General features: G+C 63.6%; 1 protein-coding gene across 1 annotated transcript; it reads right to left on the bottom strand.

The window, feature by feature from the left end:
- Positions 1-1,360: 1,360 nt before the first annotated feature.
- Positions 1,361-6,614, bottom strand: SCNN1D (sodium channel epithelial 1 subunit delta). Its single transcript, XM_087820295.1, has 13 exons — positions 6,524-6,614; positions 5,004-5,484; positions 4,014-4,221; positions 3,743-3,933; positions 3,468-3,556; positions 3,231-3,394; positions 3,047-3,145; positions 2,813-2,930; positions 2,437-2,515; positions 2,307-2,364; positions 2,079-2,132; positions 1,820-1,906; positions 1,361-1,675 (listed from the first exon to the last, which is right to left on the bottom strand). The coding sequence occupies exons 1-13, from the start codon at positions 6,612-6,614 to the stop codon at positions 1,361-1,363; spliced, it is 2,034 nt and encodes a 677-aa protein (XP_087676421.1).
- Positions 6,615-14,314: the final 7,700 nt, after the last annotated feature.

The following is a 14,314-nucleotide window of genomic DNA, read 5'->3' as shown; positions in this document are numbered from 1 at the left end:
TGCCGCTTGCACCGCTGCCTGTCATTGGCTCACCTGCCTCACTCCGCTGTCTCAGCTGGGGAGGGGGTATCTCTGGGCCCCCTGGCTTAACTTAGGGGTGGCCCTGAGTGGGGTAGCACCAGAGCCCCCAAAAGATGCAATAAGCCGGAACCCAGGAGCCTGATGGGGGGTCTGGGCTTCTTTGATGAAAACTGACTCCTGATACCCCAGCCCCCATTCCCTGGCCCCTCTGTTCTTCTCTGGCCTGGACAGTGGCTCCTGGTAGGAGTAAGGGTGGATGCCAACTGGCACGATGGTCTGGGCTTGGTCTTGTCCCCTGGGGAAGCCCTAGACCTGCAAGGTGGCCCCCTGCTCAGTGTCCTTCTGCCCCCCAGCCCCCAAAGTGTCTGTGGCTCCAAGGAGTACGGAGGTGCAGTCTAAGGTTTTCAGCTCATTTGGAAGGGTGACTGGGGAGGCACGCACATGTTCCACCCACCAGGTAGAACTGCTGGGGGTTTTTTATTTTTTAAAACATTTTTAACCCTCACCCAAGGAAATTTTTTCTGTCGCTTTTCAGAGAGAGTGGAAGGGAGAGAGGGAAAGAGAGAGGCACACATACACGTCGATTGGTTACCTCCCGCACGCACCCCAGTCGGGGTGTGGGGATCAAGCCTGCAACCAAGGTACATGCCCTTGACGAGAATCGAACCCAGACCCTTCAGTCTGCAGGCCGATGCTCTAACCACTGAACTAATTGGCCAGGGCTAATTGCCAGTTTTATTACAAAGCAGGCCAACATTACCACCTGGCCCTACCCTTCCTCCCACCTGCCCTGAGCTAAGAGAAGCTCTGCCTGATGCCTGCACACCTACCCATAGGTGTAGGCAGACATACTGACACAGGCAAACATATAATACCAAACACAGACACACTCCTCCGTGGAGGCACCCCCCACGCATGCACATCTGCATGAATGCACATGTGCACTCGCCCCTGCACACATGCATGTATGCATATGCACATGCATACTCCCATGTGTGCACACAGACACATGCATGAGCACTCAGTCATGCCTGGAACATGGGAATCCAAAGTGGTGGGGACACTCCTCTCCTCCCTGCCCTCGGCTCCTTGAGAACTGTGAGGCCACCATGGGACATGGTGGCTGTACTGACGAGAGGCCCTGATGTGCTGGGCACCCTCATGCCTGCCTGCCAGCCCATGGGCTCCAGTGCTGCTGCTTCCTGGGCCCTAGGCTTTGCTTGGCTGGCCAGGGAGGCCCTGTGATGCTAGTCTGGCCCACCCTGGGCAGCCAGGAGAGCCCACTGCTGCTACAGCCCCCATGATCAGACTAAGTTCAGGTTGGTGGCTGGTTCAGGTGTCAGGGGTCTTGGGGGACCCACACTTGACCTAATTCTTCAGCTGAGACTCCTGCCGGAGCCTCGGGAAGCATCGCCGGCTGGGCCCCTGGGCGTTTGAGGTCATGCCTGCAGTCACTGGGCAACTGGTTGGCCTCTGGCTCGGTGTGGGCCATTCCCAGTTGGGACCCTTGCGTGCGGCGGAGCCAGCGCCAGCCCAGCAGCAGGGTGAGGGCCATGGCATCGAGCAGCAGCTCCAGCAGCTCCAGGACAGAGAGAACAGATGAGCCGAACCACAGGCTCCAGAGGCTGCCCATAGCTGAAAGCAGCTGCGGCACCTGTTGGTGTCAGTGGGCAGTGAGCAGTGCACTGGGTCTTCGTGCACCTGCGCTCCCCCGTGTGCAAAGCCAGGCTGGGGTGGCACCCCCATGTCTGGCCAGCTGCTGTCCCCTGCCCCAGCCCTTGGACCCTGGCCTGCTCACCGAGTAGACAGGCGTCTCGTCCACTGTGCGATAGTTGAGCTCCTGGTAGAAGATGTTCACCTTGGCCACATTGCTCCTGGGGTGGGGCAGACATGAGAGGGGCTGGGCCCCGGGCCTGTGTGTGTGGGGGGGCTCCTTGGGGGCACTGAAGGGTGAGGTTGGCAGGAGGAGGGGCCAGGACATGACCTCTGGTGGAGGAGGAGTGCACCCACCTGGGTCTCGGGCCCCAGCTAGGGCTCCTGCTCGGGCTCCTGCTCGGGCTCCGGCCAGGGCTCCGGCGGCTCTGTTTGCCCAGCACGGCCAGGATCCAGTCCTGCACACAGAAGGCTCCCTGTGGTCACTGCTCCTCCAGCCTTCGAGGCACTGCCGGCCGGTGTAAGGCCAGGGACCGCAGGGTCAGGGGCTGGTCTAGGGTGGGCTCTGTGGGACCCACGAGGCCCGTGTGCTTGTCGGCCCCTCACCCCACCCACCCCTTCAGGGGACTCACCTCTGCCTTGGAGGAAGGCCACCTGGAGGCCCCAGCAAACAGCTTGTAGGAGGACTCCCTAGGAGAGAGCACGCCCGTCACGCCCCTGTGGGGTGCCCGGGGCAGGAGCCTGGCCCCAGCGCCTACTCACCTGCAGGGCCTGGGGCAGCGCGCGAAGCAGGGGAGCCGGTGGGTCTCCAGTTTTCTGTAGAGGCGGTAGAAGCAGTGGCCTGGGGACGGCGGGGGGCGGGGGGTCACAGGTGAACCCCTTAGGGGAGACCCAGGGGTGGCGGGGAGGTTCAGGGCTGATGGGGCCGCCTGCCTGCGACTCCGCCCCGCCGCCCAGCTGCAGGTGAGCGGGGCGGGGCTGGGCGATGGGCTGGGCGGGGCTAGAGGTGGGCGGGGGCCGAGCGTGGGCGGGGCCGGCGGTGGGCGGGTCTGACTATGGGGCTGTGGGCGGGGCCGGCGGTGGGCGGGGCTGACTATGGGGCGGTGGGCGGGGCCGGCGGTGGGCGGGGCTGGCTCACCCCAGGCCGGGTGCCGCGCGGAGCTGCAGTACTCGGCGCCCGCCGGCAGGGGGTAGAAGTAGTAGCCGCAGGAGCAGGTGTCCACCATCAGGCGCTGGAAGCAGGAGACCAGGCAGGCCTGCGGGGGCGGCAGGGCGCGGAGCTGGGGGTCCGGGGCAGCTCTGCCTCCCTCCCCTCCCGGCCGGCCCCCTTCCCCGGCCCTTCCCCACCCCCGCGGCCCCCGCCGGCACGCACCTGCATGGTGTACGTGGCGTTGTAGAGCATCCGCACGTCCACGCCCTCCGCGCTGTCCGTGCAGCGGCCGTAGGGGCTCCCCAGCCGGTGCACCTCGTCCTGCGGGGGGGGGGGGTCAGTTCCACCCGACCGCCCTCGCGCTCAGACCCCAGGGCTGGCCCCTCCGCCCGCGCGGGCGCCGCACCTCGCGGATGCCGATGGTGGTCTCGGTGCCCGGGCGGATGCTGAAGCCGCGGTGCTCCAGGAAGGGCGTGTGGTCGCGCTTGTGCACCATGACCTTGATGCCCGCCTCGGTGGACAGCAGCGGGAGGTGGTCCTGCTGCTCCGCCCTGAGGACCAGGCTGATCCCTGCGGGAGGCTGGGCGTAAGGCCGGGCCCGAGGGCGCACCCTGCCCGCACCCAGCCCCGGGCCGGCATTCACCGTGGGTGATGCCTGGGCGCTGCGCGGCCCACATGCCATCGAAGGTGTAGCAGCTGCCGTAGGTGGGGTGGTGGAACGTCTTGAAGTGCCTGGAACCCGAGGCAGGCTCAGGTCAGATCAGCGCCCGCCTTCCGCCGAACCCATGGCGTGTGGCCCCGGGACCGCAGCCTGCCTTATCTCTGCAGAGAGCTGTTTGCTGCGGGCGGGACCCCATGGGTGGCACCCGTACCCGCTGGGTGGGGCAGAGAGGAGGGCCCCCGCCCTGCCCCACTCACCGGGCCTGGCAGTCCTGGCCATTGTAGCGGCAGGAGAAGACAAAGTGGCCGCCGTGGCCGCCGTGGCCGTCCTCGGGGCCCGTGGGCAGCGTGGCCAGGATGTTCACGTAGTGGAAGCGGTACCAGGCCCGCACGGCGGTCACCCCGGACGAGTAGGCGCGGTAGAAGCAGTCGCCGCCGGTGCTGTTGCACTGGGTGGGGGGCGTAAGCTCAGCACAGACCCTTCCCCTGCCCTGCCCGCACCCAACGCAGCGCCCCGGGGGACACTCACCAGTCTGAAACCCACTTTGTTCTGGCCGCCTGGGCCGCTCAGCCTCTGCAGACGGATTCTGCGGTCCAGCTGGAAGGGGGGCTCTGGGCCCGGGTCCTTGGCAGAGGGGGTGTCCCCACTCTCCCTGAAGTTGAACTTGTAGAGGGCGTAGATGTTCTCCTGGGCAAACTCGTCCAAGGCCTGCAGGTGTCTGCCCAGCAGCCTGGGCCTGAGAGGGAGGCGCAGGCTGGGTCAGAGTCAGCCTCCGAGGTCCCCCACGTAAGTCCCAGGGCATTGCTGGGGCCGGCTTCTCCGCCCCAACGGTGCTGACCCCAAATCAACAGAGCAGCCCCTCCCCCTCCTTGGGATGCCCAGAGGGAGGTTCTGAATTGGGAGCCTGGCCTGCAGCGTGAAGTCAGGCCCCAGCCCGGCCTGGCCCCTGTGGACCTCGCGGCCGCTTCTTGTCTTTGCTCCTGCTGCCTCCCCACCTGAAATGCTGCCCTGCACCCTTCTCTCGGGGGGGCCCCCATGACGGAAGCCCCCTCCCAGCTCTCCTCACACTCCCCGGCTGCCCAGCACCTGGGTGCCTGCCAGGTCCCACTGATCACACCAAGCTTCACCTGGCTCTTCCTTTTCTCTCTCTCTCTCTTTTTAAAAAAAATATGTCTTTATTGATTTCAGAGAGAGGAAGGGAGAGGGAGAGAGAGAGACATCAAGGATGAGAGTCATTGATCGGCTGCCTCCTGCACACTCCCTACTGGGGATCGAGCCCGCAACCCGGGCGGGTGCCCTGACCGGGAATCGAACCGGGGTCTCCTGGTTCACAGGTAGAGGCTCAACCACTGAGCCCACAAGCCCGGCTCTTCCTTCTCTTTTAACACCCACCCTCAGGGGGCAGCGTCTCAGGGGTCCTGCCCGCGCACGGGGTGGCGTGAGGTGGAGTCATCAATACCCCAGGCACAGCTGGAGCCCTTTCCCCCCGCCCGCACCCTCCACCCCACCCCGCCTCACCGGTGTGGGTTCATGTCACACAGGGTGACGGATGGGAAGAGCTTCCTCTCTGAGTGCATGGACACGGTCATGATGACGGGGTAGCGCCAGTACTGCTCGAAGAGGAGCCCGAATTGCCAGTAGAGCACGCCCATGGCGCCCAGGAACAGCAGCCCCCAGGATGCTGTCTTGAGGCGGTTCTGGCTGGAGCAGACGAGGCGGATGGCGCCGTGCATGGTGGCGTTGGCGCAGAAGAAGGTGAACAGCTCCCTGAAGGAGGCGTGCAGCTCCACCAGCCTCTCCCCCTGCCCCTCCTCAGTTGGCTGCGGTGGTGGCGGCTGGGCCAGGGGGGACTTCCGGGCCTTGGGCCCCTTACCAGCTGCTTGGGCCACTTCTCCAGCCTGTGTCCGAGAAGCGAGCCTCAGCAGGGCCTGGCCCAGCCGGACCCCCACCCAGGCCTCTCCACCCCAGCCAGTGGACTTCCATTCTCTGTCCCTGGGAACTCCCAGGACAGATGTGTCCCTTGGCCACCAGTGGCACGGCCCAGCCTGCTGAAGCTCCAAAGAGGCCCCATCAGAGGCTTTTCCACACTAGGAACTGACCCTGCAGCCATCCCCACAGCGCCTGGCAGGGCACCACCCGGCCTCCTCAGGTGTGTCTTATCACAGCAGAGCTGAGCCTGGGTGGCGGGGGCAGGGCCCACAGGGGACAGGCGTCCAGGCAGGCTTGAGGCTGGGTGGGTCTCTGCTGCCATCCCCCAAGTGGGGCAGGGGCCTGTGGGCAGGAGTAGGTCACGTGACCTGCTCAGGGTAGAGACTGCGTTGTGTCCGTGGGCCCCGAGGCCAATATTGGGCGTCCTGGGAAGGCTTGACTCTGGGCCTCGATGGCCTCCCCCAACCCCCAACAGTCAGTGTGGCCATGTTTGATTGCGGCTGACGGAGCCAGGCTGGCCAGCCATGTCTGGGCCAAGGGTCAGGCCTGAGTGTTGTGTTGTGGGCCCAAGGTGGGGCATGGTCCACTGAGCTGGACCTTGGGCTTCAGGGAAAGTGGGAAGGGGCCCATGGGCCAGTCAGTGCTGGGGATTCAAGGCCGCAGAAAGTAGAGCCATGGCCTGCTTGGCCCCCAGTCCTGCCCTGGACATTCCAGCTCCCCCAGCACACAGGGATATGGGGCCCTGACCAGGCCAGACCTGCTGGCCCTGGACACGCACTGAATCACTGCTCAGGCTTCCTGCGGACTTTCCACACTGTCCCCATCTTGATCTGAATCATTAGGCTTCCTTGTAACCAGGTGCAGCCTCCGGCCCCTCCCTCTAACCAGGCCTGTGGCACCTGGGGAGGGGGCTGAGCCAGGGGAAGCATCTGCTGGGTCTCAGCCAGCGCACAGCCAGGTCTGCCTGAGCAGACTGCTCCCACGTGTTCTGAGAACATGCGTGTCTCAGCAAGCCAGCCAGCTTCATGAGACCTCAGGTACGGGGAGGGGTGGGTGGGGTGGGTGGGTCTCCCCACTTTTGGCCTCGGGTTTGTGGGCTCCCTGCTTGCCTTGCGACCAGGAGCCCGTGCCACCATAGGGTGCTACTAGTGGGCTCCTCATGGGATAGAGCTCTGCCCACACCCATGTCCCCATCCCCATGATCACGCTAAGCCCTCCCAGGGAAGGCAGGACCCTTGGCTATGTGTTGCAGGTGAAGCAAAGGAGGCTCTTGAAGGTGCTTTCTGACTCCAGTAACCATGCTGTCTCCCCTCCCCCAGACACGCCGCCCAGACCAGCCCCCTTCCACCCCAGCTGGGGCTGCAGGGCAGAGGTGGAGCTCTGGAGATGGGTCTTAGGGCTGCTCAGAGCCTCCAGGGCTCCCTGAGATGGGGCCCCAGGCACACTGGGGCAAACGTGGGCACTCGAGACCCGAGACACCTCAGATACAGTAGGAGCAGGATGCTCGCCCAGTCATAGATGCACACGCATGTACACACCTGTGCACACCTGTGTGCACACACGCTCCTCACACACACCAAGTCCTCAGTCAATGGGGGCTGCATGACCAAGGAGGGCTTCATGCCCCTCCTGCCCTTTCCCTGTGCGGGTGTGCGTGCCCTGGGCTTGAGGTGACACGTGAGACACCCCCCTCCACTTCAAGCTGGGGAGACCCCAGGACACGGCTGCCCAATTGCCCCACATCAGGTACCTGTGTAGGTGCCTCCATCTTCCTGGGGTAGGTGGCCTGACTGTGGCAGCTCCAGCAGGTGACAGAGGGATGTGCCCAACACTGGCCCAGCAGCCTCCTATTTATAACAGGCCAGCACCAGTGAGGTGTTGGGGAGGGGCCAGCTTCCCGAGGCAGCCACGCCTGCTCTGGACACGGAAAGGGAAGCCTTTGGGGACAGGGATGGGGGCCCTCCCCTGGGTGAGTCTTTCTTGCCCAGAACCCTGGAAGGGAGGCCTGGGACCCTGACCCCAGCTGGAAATTAGGAGGTTCAGGTTTCTGGAGAGAGAAGGGAGGCCTGTGTTGGCTGGGACCCCCTTGGATGCCCAATCTGCACCTTCTGGAGGAGATGCTCCTGGCCCCTGAAGCTCAGATCTCCCTCAGGCGAGACACCTGCTTTTCCTATTCCCTGCAGACCCTGTGTGTCCTGGCCCCTCAACTCCCTGCCTGCTTCCTCCTGCCAGGCCTACTCACTGCCACCTGCCCAGCTCACTCTGCCAGCTCTGAGAACAGGTGTTTGTGGCCAAGGGATGCTGGGCGAGGGCCTCTGCTCCCAGAATCCAGGTGTCCCCCAGGGCAACCACTCAGCCACTCAAACGGGTGCTAATTGTGGGAACCAACTGGGGCCTGGGTGTGGAGATGGCACTTGGTGTCCCAAGGCACCTGGCTCAGCCTCCCTGTTACACACTAAGGCCACCACTGACCACACCACACACTGAGATGACACAGCAGACCTGAGACCATACCCTACCTGCTGAGACCACACACCAGGAGCACCCACGAAGGTGACATGCCATGTCATGGCCACACACAGGCTAAGACCACACACCGCATGCTAACACCACACACCATGTTCATGCTCAAATCACACTGCCTCTGAGGTCGAAATCCTTGGTTTGAAGGGTCAGCTCAAGCCCTACCACTCCCTCCCCAAGGCAGGCTCTTGGTCCCTGGTACCCCACCCCAGATCAGTGCTGGGACCCAGGCTGGTCTGAGGGAGGGACCCGCATGCCTGACGGGCTGTTCTGGTGGCCTTGGCATTTCCTCGTGGTTTTGGACGGAGGTGGATGGCTATGGGTGACATCTGGAAGAGGGAAGTGATGCTGGGGGAAGAGCTAGCCCTGGACTCACCAGGGTGTGTGTAGTAATCATGCCTCTGTCACTCGGTGGCGGGGACCTTTCCCTAATTACTCAACCTCTCTGAGCCCATTTCCTCAGGTGCAAAGTGGGGCTGAGGTGCCTCTCCATGCTCGGGCTCAGAGGCGGGATCAGCTGATGTCACTGGTGTGCAGAGCCCGCTCCCTGCCTGTGTCAGAGCCCCCAGACTCAGCAAAGGCCTGTGTGGTTTTTCTTTGGGGAGTGGGCCATGTTATCAAGGTGACTGGGGGTCACGCTGCACTGGGGGAGGCCTTGTGGCAGGAGAGGAAGGCCCCAGACCCTCTGGGTAATTAGAACTGGAGTCACTAGGTTGCAAAGTGAACTGCCTGGAAAGAGGGGCTGCAGAGCCTGGCCTCAGAGGGTCCATGCCAGCCAAGGGAGGCTTGCAGGGAGGGAGCCCTGGTTAGGGGCAGGGGCATGCCTGCAATGACCCATGCCCTGTGGACTGGAGTCAGAGCTTGTCTAGGCAGAAGACACAAACCCTCCTTACCTTCTCCTAGGGGAACACCTAAGGGAACACTGCCAAGGCTCTGACAGAAGGTGCTGCGGGCTGAGGGTCAGCAACTGGGTCCATGCCCATATCTGGGCCACTGGAGAGGGGAGAATGCCTCAGAGAAGAGCTGGGCCTTGGGGTATTGAGGCAAACCCTCCCAGGCCAGCGTGCCCTGGACACTGCAGGTGCTCCTGCGGGACTCAGGGTCTGGCCCGGTGTCTCCTGCTGGAAGGGGTGGAATGTGTGCACACTTCCTCTCTGTCACCTCCAGGCTGGCTCTTTGATGCCCTGGCCAGACAGTCCCTACTGGTCAGATGTGACTGAAACCTTCAGGTCCTGCCCTGGGGAAGGGGCAGCAACCATAGGGTGGGGTATGTTTTCCTGATTCTAACTCTTTTTGGTTTCCTGGCAGCTCTTAGGACACAGAAAGTGGACCTCTTTTTCAAGGTGCTCTGGAATGGATGCCACTGTCCCCTTCCTGTAGCTCCGCCAGCAGGAAGTCCCTCTGGAGGGCTAGCCCTAGTCTCTCCCGCTCCAGAGGGCAGCTTTGGGGTTGAGATGGCCTCAGTCACCACCTGCCACCATCCTAGCTGCCCACTCCCATCCCAACCGCTGAGGCCGCCAGCTGTATGGCCAGAGGACTGGGCTGCCTAGGTTTTGCTGGCCAGAAGTTTGCATATGTGGGTCTGGTGGGGTGAGGCTATGGGGTCTTGGCAGGACATGCTGGCCACACCTGTCTTAGGCACCTCAGGGTGCAACTCGGGTGCTTGGTGAGCAGCAGGCTGGTGGCTGACACTGGGGGTTCTAAGTTGAGCCTCCCTCTGCAGCCTTCCCATCGAGATGCTTCCATGTAAGCTGGTACCCCCATTTTATGCAGAGACAAACCGAGGCCCCAGCCCCACACTGTCACTGCCTGTGCTCTGCAGGTGTGGGTGGGCGTGTGCCAGACACACTGTGCTCAAACCCCCAGGCGCCCTAGGGTGGCCTCCCTTATGCAACTTTCCATAAGCTAAAAACAGCTGGGTCCGCCCCGCTTGGGGATGGCGAGCTCTGAGGAGCAGGCGGGGGAGTGAAGGTGAGAGGCTTAGATGTTTTCTGCAGCAGGAGGCGGAGCCGGGGACCACCAGCCTCCCGGAAGGAAGGAACGAGCGCAGGGAGAGGAAGCTAGCTGGGCTCCCACGGGCGGCCTGGTGGTGGACTGACAGACAATGAGCAGTCTCAGGCTCTGCCCAGGGGCTCAGGGCCAGTCCTGCCGCAGCCACTCATATCCTGTCTCAGGTGTCCCGGATGCGCCAGACTCAGGTGAGCGTGGCTGCCCGCCCACCCGCTGCCAGTGGTCATGGCTGGACCTGTCTGTGCTTGGTGTCCACCGTCAGTTGTTGTGTGGTCAGTCAGCCTACTCTGAGAGGCAGCCAGGATAGTGGTGGAGGGTGAGGAGTTGGGGTTTGAATCCCAGCCCCGCTGCACACAGCCATGTGGCCCTGCAGGGTGATGGCCTCTCCGGATCTGTCCAGGATGATGACCACTGATTGCCTCTCAGTCAGTATGCAGCATCTCCCCTGGCACAGCCTGGGGGGGGGACACCCTAGTCCCCAACATGGCCCTCTCCTGGGCTGCCTCTTGAGGGGGTGTGGTGGACAGTGTGCTGGTCTGCCTACCCACCTGGCCCCCCCTTGTCCAGACACCAACCTTCCCACGGCCACCTGTCTGCCATCCTCATGTCCCTCTAAATATTCCTCCATGACAGATGTGAGGTGGAGAGGACCAGCTCCAGGCCCCTGAAGTCAGGGCTCCAGATGCTGCCTGGGAACAGTACCCCCCTCTGGATCCCCACCCTGGCCCTGGCCCTGGCCCCCCACTTGGGCCAAGCTCTGCCTCCCCTTCCCCAGGGCCAGGGAGGGGACCGTGGGAGCGGAAATCGAGCCTCAGTGCGGTGTCCACTGGTGCATAATGACCCTATTCATGGGCTGGGTGGAAAATACGCTGGGGAAACAGTGGAACTATTTTTACGAGAATAGCTCTCCCCATGGGCAGGGGCTGGGCAGACTTGCCCACAGCGGACCCCACCTGGCACAGGCTCCGGCAGAGGCCAGACACGGGGCACCCAGGACTTGACTCTCAGGGACCCTGGGCAGGTTTGGGTCACTGATGGGCTGGGGACCTCGAGTGCCTGGCCCCCCTCTGTTCAGGGGCCAGAAGAACTGGGCCCCCAGCAAGGCTGGGCGGGTGGGGAAGTCGGGTCCCAGGGACTCAGGGCAGGGCTCCCTCTGGCTCCCGCCCCGTCACCCTTTCTCTGGGCCTGTCTGTCTTCTTAGATTTGTCTTTATTGATTTCAGGGAGAGGGAGGGACAGGGGGAGGGAGAGAAACATCCATGATGAGAGTCGTGGACCGGCTGCCTCCTGCACGCCGAGGGGGGATCGAGCCCCAACCCCGCACGTGCCCTGACCGGGACCGGACCCCGATCTCCTGGATCCCAGGTCGATGCCCCACCGCGAGCCCCGCGGCAGGACAGTGTCCCCGGAGGGCGCCCGCCTCCGAGCAGGAGTCCTGGGGAGACGGGTGGGGGTGGGGCTCCGGGCCCCTTCGGCCGACGACCGCCCCAGCGCTTCCCGCAGGACCGGGACACGGCAGAGGGGGTCCCCCGCTCCGATCCCACCTGCCGGGGTCGGGGCACAGCCCTGCGAGGCTGCCCGCCAGCGCGCACGCGCCGAATCCCCACCTCGCGGGGCGGGAGGCGGCAGCGAGACGACGCAGGCACAGTCCTCCGGGCCGCCTAGAGCGGCCGCCCCGGCAGGCCGCGCACCGGAATCGGAAGCGAGGATGGTTCCGCCCTCGAGCGGCCATCTTGGAAGCTGAGGCGGCGGCGGCGGCGCTGCGGCGGTGCGGTGGGCTCGGTCCCGGGGCGGTGCGGCTCTCCGGCGCGGGCCCCACTCTCCGCTCCCTGCTCCGGCCTCGACCACGGCGAGCCTGAGCGCGGCGGCGGCCCACGCGCGGCGACAGGGAGAGGTGAGTGCGCGCCGCGGGCCTGCGCCGGGGCCACGGCCGCGCGTCTGACCCGCCGGAACCGGCCCGAGCGGGGGCAAGGGGCGCGGGGTCTCGGGGCCACTGGACGGCCCGTCCCCGCCCGAGGCGCCGCTCGCGGGGCCCCGGCCCGGAGCTTCCGTGCGCGGAACCCGAGGTCGGTTACGGCGGGGCGCCGGGGCTCCCGGCGGGGTGGTCCTGCGGCCGGCTCGGGCATTCGGTTGGCCGGCCACACGGTGGGTGTTCTCCGGAAAAGCCCCCTTTAGGGGCACCGTTGCGGGCGCCTCCGGGACGAGCTGGCACAGGTCTTGGTTGTAAGTGTGCCCGGGAGTCCGTTGGAGGCCGCGGCGGTGCCGTGCAGCCCGCCGCCGCTCCGCCCGGGCCAGTGAGAGCCCCAGGCTGCTTCATCAGCCCCGAGGAAGGAGTGTGCCCGTTGGGGTGATAACCGGGGGCATGCGCGCGGTGAGAGAGGGGAGCCGGGTCGGGCGACTCCGTTGCCGGGATTTGGGACTTGGGTCCGGGGCAGGCTCCTCGTCCATGTCGGCGTCACCCTCCTCATCTGCTAGTGAATTTCCCGCACCTCCTCCGACTCTGGCTAGGTGTAAGCTTCTAGTTTCGTGTTCAGTTAACGCCACTCAGCTGGCCTAAATTCAGATCCAGTTCCCAGCCATTCTTCCCTGGGCCCCGGGACACAGCAGCCACCGGGAGGCGAGGCCGCAGCTGGGTGGGAGCGGAGCTAACAGGTGCGCGGGGCACACCCCGCGGAGGCGAAACGCGGTGTAGTCCGGCGCCAAGGGGAAGGAACCTGCGGGTCCCGCTTAACCGAAGCGCCCAGTGTCCAGGCTTCAGGCACGGCTGGATCTCGGTGCCCGAACCCACGGTTAACAGTGCGCGCGTCTTGGCAGCGCCGACCTCTGTTGGCAGCTCTGTTCTCAGGCAGGTACACGAGAGGTGGTGGGGCTGCCTCCATCAGCCTGGGCTCCCGTCCAGCCTGTGAAGCAATCCTGGTGGAGACCAGAGAGACTTCTCTCAAAGCCCTGGGCGTGCGTGTGTCACGTGGCCGTCTGGTCGGTCAGGCCAAGGTCTCATGCCACGTTGTCACCTGAGCTACCTGTACGCAGCGCGGGAGAGATATCCCGAGAGAGAAGGAGCAGGGTGGACAGATGCTGGGCAGACCTCCTGTCTCAGTGTGAGACTGAAGGGACGCGTGTCCTGTAAGTGGGTTGCCTTCCTTCAGCTTTCGGGTAGACTTTTTTTTTTTTTTAATCCATGCGGAGTCTTTCCTTCGTTGTGATATACCCTACGAGCTCTCTCTGTGGGGACTTGGCGTGAAGGGAGCTGGAGACACCTCCTGGTCTGAGTAGGTGCTCTACACTGTTCTGGTGGGGAAAGTTGGGAGAAACTGGCCTGAAATCACCTGGAGGGGTCCTGAGAGCACTGTTCTGACGAGGCAAATGAGGGAGTCCTTTCCTTTGTATGAATCTAGTAGTTGAATCATAAAAACCATAAATCATAAATATGGTTTTGGAAGCAGGAATCAGAGAGAAGTCTGCCCCTGACCAGACATGGTCAGTTTTATTCTGTATGGCTGTCCATTCACCTGCATGACACGTCAGGCCCAGCCACTTAACTGAGGTCAGGTACAGTTGTACTTGAGTTATCCAGTGAGTTGTTTGAGTGTGGCAGAGTTAACTTCAGGGCAAATGTTTAAAAGAAACAGAACAAGTCCTGTGGAGGTTCTGCCTTTGGGTTGTTGCTGTGTGTGTTACCAGGTGTTGGTTGGCCCAAGGTGAGCCACCTGGGCCATTTGGCGTCTCCGGCCAGGAGCTTGGGAGCAGTGCTGTGTGGAGGGACGCTCCCTCCCCAGGCTGGCCTGGGCTGCGCAGGGCGCACAGGTGTCTGCTGGGGCCTGATAGGCACCTGTGTTGTATGGAGCTGGGCCCCGAGGCCAGCAAGGGACAGTGTGGAGGCATGTGACGAGGTAGTCAGGGAGGCTTTTGAGGGACTTGGCTTTCAAGCTAGGCCAGGAAGGGCCCAGGTGAGTTTTCTGCCAGCAACCCTGTGCTTATCATGAGAACAGAGTTTGGACCTCAGGTGATTCAGCGGCCTTGGGAGTTAGGAACTAGAAGGGCTGGCAGTCAGGGGAGGTGTTGGTGTTTATCTGTTTGGCTGTGGGAGGATCTTGAAGGGCTGTGATCAGAACTGTGGTGACAGTTAATCTGACTTAAGTGTCCAGGGTGGACCAAAATGGGGAGAGATTTGAAGCTAGGAGGCCAGTTGGAAGGGAAAAGTAACGATACCTGCTTTAGGGTGAATGTGGTGGGAGGGGAGGGGAAGCAGGACTCTGAGGGTAAGGGACCTCAGAGCCAGCAGCAGGGGTGGGCGATGGTGCATGCAGGACCCCTGTGGGTGCCCTGGCTTGAGCCCCAGTCTGCAGGCTCTGGGGGTGTGGAGTGAGC

This window comes from Miniopterus natalensis, chromosome 9, assembly GCF_054644295.1.
Source record: "Miniopterus natalensis isolate mMinNat1 chromosome 9, mMinNat1.hap1, whole genome shotgun sequence".
NCBI classification, from domain to species: Eukaryota; Metazoa; Chordata; class Mammalia; order Chiroptera; family Miniopteridae; genus Miniopterus; species Miniopterus natalensis.
The sequence above is the reverse complement of the archived record's forward strand: the minus strand, read 5'-3'. Positions and strand labels throughout refer to the sequence as shown.

Bases quoted from the DNA above. Each gene is read 5' to 3' on its own strand.
- SCNN1D (XM_087820295.1), bottom strand. From the start codon at position 6,614: ATGGGGATGGGGACATGGGTGTGGGCAGAGCTCTATCCCATGAGGAGC. The intron at 4,222-5,003 runs GTGAGGCGGGGT...CCTCCCTCTCAG, and splicing joins TGTGACATGAACCCACACCG to GCCCAGGCTGCTGGGCAGAC. The intron at 1,907-2,078 runs CCGAGCAGGAGC...CTCTCATGTCTG, and splicing joins GCCGGAGCCCTGGCCGGAGC to CCCCACCCCAGGAGCAATGT.